Consider the following 11,032-nt stretch of genomic DNA (forward strand, 5'->3'; position numbering starts at 1 on the left):
TGAAGAATATATGAAACAGAGAGCTGTTGTTCTGGATATCTTGAAAGAAACTTTACATAAAGTATAGGAGAGAATGAAGTTCTTTGCTGACAAGACAAGAACTGATAGAGTGTTTGCAGTGGGTGCAACCTTACAGGCAGGCCTCTGTGGCTTTGAGAAGGAACCTTAAGTTGGCAGTTAAATGCTATGGGCCTTTCACTATTGTTCAGAAAATTGGTGCAACTGCTTACAAACTGCAACTTCCTGCTGAAGCTAGAATTCATCCAGTCTTCCATGTTTCACAGTTGAAGAAACATATTGGCACCATCCACAGTCCTTATCTATCTTTACCAGTACTAGATACTGATGGGTCTATCTTAGTCATTCCTGCAGTTGTTTTGAATACCAGAACTATCTTTAGAAATGGTGCCTCTGTCCCTCAAATGCTCATCAGATGGACCAATGCTTCTTCAGAGGATGCTACATGGGAGGATACAACTCATATTGCTCACCATTTTCCTAAGTTCAATCCTTGAGGACAAGGATTCTTTCATGGAGGGGGCATTTGTCATATGCACTTCTACTTACTAGTTACTACTACACTGGAGGCTTCCCTTATCCTTATGGATGGTTGTACTAATCTTTGGTTGACCACTTCTGTGTGGCTGTTAGTGAGCCAACACGGTTTAGCCACGTGTTCTCTTAGCATTGGGCGATTAGTTTAGTCTTCTCTTTCTTATGGTTGTTGCTTTTAAGCTGTAGGAAAACCTGTTTTCAGGTAGATAATGAATAGTTGAATGTTCTTGGCTGCTACGGCAGAGTTACTCCGTTTTTGATATCAATTCTATTTAAAATTTAGTTTCATTAATCCAAATTCGTACTAAGTATAGTACAGAAATATATGGAGTAAACAAGTGATACTAGTATTGATTTATATTGATTGGTATCACTAAGGGAAAGGACATTGGAGCTTAAACGTTTTATCTAACGAAAGAGTAAAACATAGACTAAGGGGAAGTAGCATATCATATTGATACTTGTAGTTATATGGACTACAAAGGAATAACAAAGACGTGTGGATTGAAAATCTACCTATCTTACCTTTAGGGGGAGTATTAGCTTTGTTATTATAATGTCAACAACGGCATTTATGGATTGAATGTATACAGGTTATTGTGCTGTTGAATTCGGGAATCAAGAGTATGTGTAATGAATTCTTGTAATTTGTTTATCCATATGATGTAAGAGTTTTCTCACTAAAATTGACAAAGGGGAGATTGTTAGAGCATAGCTCGGTTGAACCCACCAAGCGTTGGTATATCAAGTTTGGTTGTCATATTTTAGTGAACCAAAACTCACTTAAAGAGTCGCTTGATTATGTACTAGAGTCAAATTCGTATAGGTTAGCTTGAAAGTATTAGGATATGAGGCATTACAAGTATTATGTGAAGACTTGAAGAAGTGAAGAAGTAAGGAGCTACAACGACAATATCATCCTTCCACTTGAGGTTAGTAATATTTGACTTGAACTGTTTCATTCCCTAACGTATCTTTCAAGTCGTGCATATTGAAAAAATAACTGCGAAGCATGAATGATTATACTCTAGTTAGACGTACTATTAAGGAATACAATACAAAGTATAACGCTTATCTTTTGAACTTCGTATATAAGACATCGACATAATCATTTGAATGCTATTGTGATTATGTATGAGTATGAGGTGAAGATTTCATCCTAGGAAACAATGTTTTACATTCGTTTAAAGGAAATAAATTCATGAACTTATTTCGTGAATTGAAAGGGAAATCGCTAGGCTTATTGGTATTGTTATTCATTGCATATCTTTTGAAATACAGATATGTGTGATTAGTATAACCGCTCATGACTTGTTTATGTTCTTGGTAAAACTATTCACAAGGCCTGACTTCTGTATTGGTATGACTTTTATTAGTGAAACCAATCTTAAGTAATCACCTGAGATGGTATGATCGATTTGTTGTAATTGGTATGACCAACTCTAGGCAAAGGGGAACCGATCCTAGTAAGAGGTGAAACTGATCACAAAGGGGAATCGATCCTTGTATGAGGTGCAGCAAGTTTCTAGATATTGGGAACCGATCCTATGAACATGTGCAACACGTTTTTAGATATTGGGAACCAATCCTATGGACATGTGCAACAAATACAAGTTAGATACCATATATATGTGGGAACTGATCCTAGTACCTAGTCAAACGAATTTTGGAAAGCTAGTGTGACTAATTCCAATACCCACATGGAGGTAGAACCGAAACTTGTTTTGGTAGAACCGTGAAACCCATGTTTGGTGATTGAGTGTTCTTAATCAATCAAATAGTTCTTGGAAGTCAGATGAACCAATTATAAACTTGTTTGGAAGTGTGGCAAATCGATTCTAAGATTGTACGTATGAAAAAGGACTTACAAAGTAAAGATGTCGACATACTTTGAACATGTGCAGTAACGCTTATCTTTTATTGTTCAAAGATATTCCTTAATAGCTAAAGGAAAATCTCGGATCGAAAATAAATTGAGAATCTTTTAATTAAGGTTTTTAATTTTAATTTTGGAAAATGAAAATTAGTAATGTGCATTTACTAATTGGAGATTTTCTAAGAGATTTTCGGTCAATATTTGGACAAAGCATTTCTAGGAATTATGGAAACCGAATTTGGAAATATATTGCATATCTTGAGAATATTTTTGGTTTTGGAAATTCCTTGGTGTCCAAACTTCCTTGGTCTATAAATATCAAAGTTTGCATTTCGAGCAAACTAATCCTCAGAGCTAGCAAAACTACCTAGTTGTGTTGTTATTGGTGGAGCCGCCTATTCGGAGAGGAAAGTAACCTAATTAGGCGAAATCTCTTACGGCCGCTCGGTTTAAAGACTTCTTTGGGATTGAGAAGCTCTATTAGTACCGTTGGTGGGAAACTAGATAATTGCGGTTTATTATTAGTTTTCGATTGATTTGGTGGACTAACGGTTGTTGAACTTTGATTGCACCTAGTTTTTTTTATGCTTGAGAATCTTCTCTTATGATATAAGATTCACTCAAACTAGATCGATGTTTCGATGGGGATCTTTAGACTGTTTGTAGATATAAAGACGTCTTGTGATAATCCATTATTATCAGACTCCGTTCTGTGTGTGATTGATCACAAGAGATTCAAGTTGATTGTGTGCAGGTGTTTATTGAAGATCTAAGAAGATTTGAAGACAAAGAAGTCTTTGAAGATTTCTGATTTGGGTTCATAATCTTTGGTGTGCACAATACTTGTTTCGATTACAGAGGATCTAACTATAATCGATTTATCCTTGTGGTAGATTGGATTGATTAGTTGAGTAGATCGACATCAATACAATTCTTTGTGATTCAAAGTATTGATTGCAAAATCTTGACAATTACTTTGGTAGTTGTTATTAGATAAATCTAAGGACCTGACAAAGGAGTTTATTGGGATAAACTGAAGAGCTTTTTATCTAACTCACATCACTTGGTTGAAAAGAGTTGTTACCAAACAGATTTGTTGTTCCTTTACTGTTTGGAATACGAACCAAAAGAATTGTCCAAGTACGTGACTTATTACAAGTTGGAGGCGTGGGAATACAGAAGGAACTAGGTGAACTATAGATTTAGTTGCTTGGTCTCATACCAGATTAAATATAACATTTCGCCAATAAAACACTTTAAAAACCAGAATCACAAAAAAGATACATGTAGTAGCATACGTTAAGCTAGAGGTGTAAATTGGGACGGACCAACACGTTTATGGCACAACACAACACGTTAATATTCGAGCACAGCACGACACAGCACGACACAACACGTGACCGGCCCAACACGGGCACAACACGTTTGTTTAATGTGCTGTGTTGTGCCAGACAAATATGCACATCAGCCCAGCACAACACGCGGCACAGCACAACACGACACGCGAAAAAAGCACGCCACGTCATGCGTAAAATACTACACAATACATCACATTCGATGCATATTTCACAAAAAAATCACTGTTTTAGCCAATTTCTCACATTTTATTTTTGTTATCCTAATTTATTTCTGGAATAATACATGTACTAACTAAAATATCTCAAAGATATTAATTTTGGAAAACATAAAATAAGGGTGCTAGTACAGCACATGACGGCACAACACGTTTATTTTTCTGGCACAACACAGCATGGCACGCCATTTAGCACAACACATCACGTCTGAATCTCTGGCACAGCCCATCACAACACACAACACGCTAAGCTCGTGACTTCGTGGGTTGGGCTTAAGGGTGCACAGGAACCGAGCCGGACCGACGGACCGTCCTGGAGCCGGTGGAACCGTACCTTTTTTTTTGTACCGAACCGAGAAAGGGGGTACAGGTACCGGTCCAAAAAATAGGAACCCGGACTAAGCAGGTACAGGTACACGGTCCTGTCCTAATCCCGTACCGTCCCGGACCGAATGTACCGAAGAACTTGTACAATATCATTGAGCACGTTCTGTACAATTTGCAGCTTTCCATTGAGTTTTTGAACGATGATTTCACAGTTTCTTCTCTGCACTGCTGTTTACTTATTTCTTCAACTGACTCTGCTAAAGCAGCAAGCTTTTTGTTCACATTAACAACCTCTTCATAAACCATATTTATGCTAGTTCCAAAGAGATCAAACACAAACTTGACAGCTATTATTGATGACATTAAAAGTACCCAAATTGACAAAAACTTCCAAGACGTGTTTGACGCGATGTAACCTCATCCAGCTTTTCGATGATATCACAAAACGTCGCATACATCTCACGCAAACTAGAAGTTTTTCCATCCCAGCTACATGTTTCATCATCTAGATGCGGTGCTTCATGAACCTGCATAATACACATGTAAGAAAGGGATGGGTGAGTTTGCAGGGGAAGACATGTCAACAGTTCAATCAGGTTAGGTAAACAACTATAAGTGCAGTATGAGCATCCAACAGTTAAATCAAGGGTTGGGACGTTAGGTAAATAGCAAAAAAAAAAAAGTGCGGAACCGAGTCTAGTACCGGAACCGTACCTGGTACCGTACTGGTATCGAATAGTACCGGAACCGAGATACAGGGTACATGTACCGGTTCAAAAAATAGGAACCGAGTGTAGGGAGGTACAAGTACTCGGTCTTGGCAAGAACCGAACCGTACCGTGTGCACCTTTAGTTGGCTGTGCCGGGCCGGCACGTTTTACACCTCTACGTTAAGCCCTAATACTGTACTTGCAAGTATTTTGGTACTACGATAATAAAATTACTCGGTGATGATACGAACGAGCAACCTGCAGTCGATACTCATCAACATAATTTTAGTGGGTGACTGATGATACTGACGAGGTCTTGAACGCTAAGAGCTAGCACCATGGAGAGGGATCCCTTCCCTATCCCTTTCCATCCCTCAAAACTCCAAAAACCCAAGTACTATGGAGAGGGATATCCCTTTCCTATACTCATGTAGGGATACTCACATGTTTCTCTACAAGGCTGATCAAATATGATCAGCCTTGTAGGGAAGGGAAATCACACGGGTACTGAGTACCCGTTTATTTTTTTCACTTTACGAGTACCGAGTATTCGTATTTTTTTTCTGGTTTTTAAACTTTTACCTTAAAACTTCCCCTCTTCACTCTTTTTTTTTTTACTAAAACTCGTTTTTTTTACCTATTTGATATATTTTTTTTTACTCTAAAATATTTTTTACCTAGATAAATATTTTCCCATGAAGAAAAACGAAAAAAAGTATGCGCACTAAGTAACCGTTTGGCACTATTCATACGGATACTGAGTACGCGTCTCGTGTAGGGAAGGGATGAGGGGACACCATAGCACGATTGCCTTTCAAGTGCCATCCCTTCCCTACATTTGAGGATAGGGAAGGGATAGATAGCACCATAATACTAGCTCTAAACTCGTCAGCATACTGATGGGATTAAAAAAAAAAAAAAAAAACCTATGGCCCCACAACCACGCCAACGCGTGCCGCATTTCAACAAGGAACCTTGAAACTTCAAAATTCTTATTCGAGTAAACGGCTAGAGGAGAGAGAAAAAGGAGGAGAGAAAAAATGCCGCTGCAACCAATGGGTCCCTGAGAAAGGTCAAAGAAGTAGCAGAAGAAAGAAGAGAGAAGGGGAAGAACCAGAAGAAGTTCAGAGAGGTAAAATTACAGAAGAAGTCCAAGGTACCGTTTCTTAGTTCTTTTCTGGTATTTGTGTTTCTCTTTTAGTTTCACCATGTTTACGGAGAAGGATCTCTCATCAAATGGTTTTATTCATGGAACTGAAAGTTCAAGAAGCAAAATTAATAATAACCATGTATCTGTGAAAAGTAACGGAAACCCAGATTCAAAACATGATTTAAGTGAAAAGAGTACTAGTTTATTGAGAGAATCAGAGATGAGTCATGATGGGTTTCACCTGAAACCCTTGAAAATCGGAAATTTAGGTTCTCAAGAACTCACTTTAAGTTATCTCTGTGATAATTCTAAAATGGGTTTCCATGATAAGGAGATACCTGGGAATAATTTTTTGAGTTCACTCGAGAAAATTAGGTATAAGGGTAAAGAGATTGCTTTGGATTCTATAAATGCACATGTAGAAGAAAAATTGGTAGAGAGGGATTTCTTGCAATTAAATGGAATTAGTGAACGTGCTTCTTCGAAAAGAGAGGTCAATGATGAGGAACAAATTGAAAGAGAGAATAGAGAAAAGAAACCAAAACTGGAAACCCTTAATCTCACTTTATCTCTAACTGATCAGGCTCCTGTGATTCCAAGGCCTAGTAGGAGCACCCATTCTATGATGCCTTCAAACAATAATACCCGAACTGGGAGTTCTGATGATTTTACAGCAGCATCACTTTCTTATTCATATTCACACCAATTCTCGCACAACCCTAGCTGCTCTCTCACCCGTAATTCAACAGAGAACTACGAGTACTCTGGGAGCCACAGGAGAGAGAATGACCAGATTTGGTATGGTGGTGAGGGGACTAACGGGTCAGTTCATAGTCGGTTTAAACCAGTCGGAGATGGGGTTAGTTTGTCAAACCACGGTGGTTTTGGATACACCTCGATGCAGAGTAACCCTAATCCACTGATCATTAAGGAATCTTCCAACAGTCTTTACAGACCAACTGGGTCCGAGAACAATTCATTTTTTCCATCCGAATTGCCCGCTAGACCAAAGAAAGATACTCAATCAGGTGATTCAAGAGGAAGACCGTCTGAGCAAAAGAGGGTTTTTGAGCATTCAGATGGTGTGAGGCCACGCAAATTAACAAGCCCCGAGAGACTTCTACGCGAATTAGTTTCTGAGTCTATCCCTGTCATGTCACAGATATTTCAAGAGCTTCCAGATGAAACAATTAAATCTACTAAGGAGCATTTGAAGAGTCTCATTGGGATGCTTGATAAGAGAGAGGAACTAGTGGGTCTTCAGAACCGTCTAGAAAGAAGGTCTGATCTCACGTTCGAAATGCTTTCTAAATCCAACAAAGCGCAACTTGACATCTTAGTTGCCATAAAGACAGGCCTTGCAAGTTACTTAACCGGGAAGAATCATTTACCTACTTCAGAACTTGTTGAGATCTTTTTGCTCATGAGGTGTCGGAATGTGAATTGTATATCTTTATTGCCCGTCGAGGATTGTGAGTGCCAGATATGTTCATCTAAGAAGGGGTTTTGCAATGCCTGCATGTGCCCTGTTTGTTTTAACTTTGATTCAGCCAATAACACTTGTAGCTGGGTTGGCTGTGATGCATGTTCACATTGGTGCCACACTGTCTGTGGCATCCAAAGGAAACTTATCAAGCCAAGTCCCCGTTTAGGAGGACCGTCAGGGACTACAGATATGCAATATCATTGCCTTGGATGTGCGCATGCTTCTGATATGTTTGGATTCGTTAAGGATGTTTTCGCACAGTGTGCAAAAGATTGGGGGCTTGAGAATCTAAAAGCAGAACTTGATTGTGTCAAGAAGATCTTCAGGGGTAGTGAGGATTCGAAGGGAAAGGAACTGCAAATGAAAGCTGAAGAAGTGCTCTCTAAGCTTGAAAATAATCTCATTTCTTCAACGGATGCTTGTAATCATATCCTTCAGTTTTTCATATGTAAGTCATGCAACTTTGACCCTCTTCTTTTCACATATACCTCAGTTATTATCTTAACAAACTTCAGTGTTCATTAGTTGCTTTAATTCAGTTGGTGATAGAATTGCATTAGTTTCTCTCCCTGAAAATTTTGGCATGTTCTGCTTATGGTTTTGGTGTCTGGGCTATTAGAATGAGCGTGCTATTTGCTTATGGCACTTGGATAACTTGAATTATATGATTATCATATCGTACATAGGGATGGTTTTTCACTAAGTGATGTTGGATAATATTCCTTTTTCTTTTTTTTTTATTGCTTGAGGTTTTTTTGTAAGTTTCAAATTATGCAAAAATATATCACTGCATATCTTTCTTTGTGAGCTTGATTCACCACTTTTCTCTTGTTTGCTCTTAGTGCGCGTCAAAGTTCCTTTTAACTTCCACCATCTTTGTAATTTCTACATAGCAGAAGTAAAAGCTGACTTTTGAATTACTTTTCACTGCCCCATTATAACTACCTGGATTGCTCCAGTTTCCTTCCTCCCTTCTTGCAAAATATTTGTTGTTATTAGTTGTCCTATATTATGAAAAGTATCAATAAACAGTTCGAGAAACTCTAATATCCCTGCATCAATGTTAATGATTTCATGTCATAAAAAGAGATCTTAGACCGAATAGTTTATAAATGTACAAAGAGTGAAGTCACTGAAGCTACCCAGCCACATCAATCACTCAATATTGTTGTTTAAAGTCTTCTGTACAAGAACTAATGCCCATAGCTTGTACACTGTAACTATATAATAGTGCCTATAGAAGGGGTTACCAGGAAAATCCTTTTGACATGAGGGCGGAGGTAAATGTGTAAACTCCAAACAGTGTTGATCTTAGGCATCCTTGAGTGGATGAAGGATAATACCTAGTTAAATTCGCCCTTGCATGTACGTTTTTGAGGCTTCATTGAGAGCTTTTGCATGGATTTTTAGTAGTAGGTACAGATGATACAAGGTCCATTTTTTGACTATTATTCGGAAGGATATGACATGAATTTAGCTACTAACAAATAGAAACTGAATGCTCTTTTGCTCTCACAAGCATTTCGAACCAACAACTGTAGATCTAGATTGTCTGTGTACTTTTTGTAACATGTCACGTAGAGATTGAAATTGATCTTGCTAAAGTTACCTAGGTCATCCTGGTAAAAACTTGCTAAGGCTCTATTGGTTCCTCGTAACGTTAAGTTAGGTATTTGGTTGGATCCGTCTTCCATGTGCCTGAGTTACTATTCCACTGTTTTAATATTTTATTTGGATTCTGAACTACATTGACGTCTCTTTGATTTGTTTTTCAAAATATACAAAAAAGAGAACTTGTTTCTTAGTTTACTTTAATTGCATATCTACTCCTGATTGCTTGTTTGTGACTGTTTGGCTTTGATCTGCTCCATGTGGTAATATAGGTTTTCCTTTCCCTAATAGGGCTTGTCCTTTACTTTCTCATAAATAAATAAAGATAGAACTGCGTAAACTTCTGCTCATATTGCTGATCACTACTATGATACTTAAAAACGCAGATGGTGGCAGCAGTTCAGACTTATCTGGTTCATGTGTTAGTTTATCAAAAAGCTTGTCGGCATCAGTTAACATAGGCCAACAGGTAGATTTGGGTTCTTGCCCGCCGTCTAATTTTGTGGCCCCTAAATCTTCTGCACCTTACAACAATAATTCATCTACACTACGGAGGGATTTGCCATCTCATAGAGAGGATAGTTGTCAAAATGACCTTAAAGCCCTCATGAGCGGCAATGCTGTTAAAAAGGTGTTGCAGTCCAGTATTTTGTCAGAGGATGGGTTTGAAAGCTTGGAAAGCGTTGTACGAATTAAGGAAGCAGAGGCAAGGATGTTCCAAACCAGAGCTGATGATGCAAGGCGGGAGGCAGAAGGGTATCGAAGAATGGCTTGTTCAAGAAATGAGAAGTTGGAAGAAGAATACGCCAACAAACTTTCCGAGTTGTGTTTGCAGGAAACAGAGGAAAAGCGAAGAAAGAAACTTGAGGAACTCAAGGCTTTGGAAAACTCGCATTGTGATTATTACAACATGAAGATCAGAATGCAAGCTGAAATCGCAAGCTTGTTGGAGAGAATGGAAGCTACAAAGCAGCAATGGGTGTAGTAAATCTCTTCGTCTCCTCTCTTCATATGAAGATCAGAATGCAAGCTGAAATCGCAAGCTTGTTGGAGAGAATGGAAGCTACAAAGCAGCAATGGGTGTAGTAAATCTCTTCGTCTCTCTCTTCATATGAAGATCAGAATGCAAGCTGAAATCGCAAGCTTGTTGGAGAGAATGGAAGCTACAAAGCAGCAATGGGTGTAGTAAATCTCTTTGTCTCCTCTCTTCATGTGAAGGTGATGGGGATAAAGGTAATGTAAATTGCTTATGTTGCTGTTGTTATTTTAATTTTGTCGTCATGGATTTTGTGTAATTTGGATCTGTGTGTTATTAAAATGAAAAGAAAAATTGATTTGGTATCTGGAGATTTTGTCTGATTAGATTCGGGTTCTCATCTTTTGGTTTTTTGAATTGGTACTATCGCAAGTGACAGGTCACAACTGCTGTAACTAGGTACATATCAGCAGATTGACTTCATAGCGATTGGATCCCAAATCGTTGTTGTTCAGTACGGAGATAAATGGTTGTTGTTGTTGCTCATAAGTCATGGTTCCTGTGCTCTCTGATTTTTATATCTTTTGGAAGGGATAATACCTAGAATGGCATCTAGAATACCTCCTCAACTATCTATTACTGTCCACTGCGTGTACACCATCGGAATCCTGGCACGAAAGAAATTTTGGAGTGGATTTGGTGGAAAACTTTGGTGTATGGAATTAGGCATCACCAAGTCGTGTGTCGGATTAGGCATCACCAAGTCAT

General features: G+C 38.5%; 1 protein-coding gene across 2 annotated transcripts; it reads left to right on the forward strand.

Moving 5' to 3' along the window:
• The first annotated feature begins 6,052 nt into the window (after nt 1-6,052).
• LOC113298360 (protein OBERON 3-like) lies at nt 6,053-10,635 on the forward strand. Of its 2 annotated transcripts, XM_026547088.1 has the most exons (3): nt 6,053-8,125; nt 9,675-10,204; nt 10,306-10,635. In XM_026547088.1, exons 1-3 carry the CDS (start codon nt 6,250-6,252, stop codon nt 10,372-10,374), a joined length of 2,475 nt encoding a protein of 824 aa, XP_026402873.1. In that variant the 5' UTR covers nt 6,053-6,249; the 3' UTR covers nt 10,375-10,635. The 2 variants fall into 2 exon arrangements, with proteins under 2 accessions (XP_026402873.1, XP_026402872.1); XM_026547087.1 differs by having other exon boundaries at nt 9,675-10,635.
• Nucleotides 10,636-11,032: the final 397 nt, after the last annotated feature.

The sequence above is a fragment of the Papaver somniferum genome, chromosome 7, assembly GCF_003573695.1.
Source record: "Papaver somniferum cultivar HN1 chromosome 7, ASM357369v1, whole genome shotgun sequence".
NCBI classification, from domain to species: Eukaryota; Viridiplantae; Streptophyta; class Magnoliopsida; order Ranunculales; family Papaveraceae; genus Papaver; species Papaver somniferum.

Bases quoted from the DNA above. Each gene is read 5' to 3' on its own strand.
- LOC113298360 (XM_026547087.1), top strand. From the start codon at position 6,250: ATGTTTACGGAGAAGGATCTCTCATCAAATGGTTTTATTCATGGAACT. The intron at 8,126-9,674 runs GTAAGTCATGCA...TTAAAAACGCAG, and splicing joins TATCCTTCAGTTTTTCATAT to ATGGTGGCAGCAGTTCAGAC.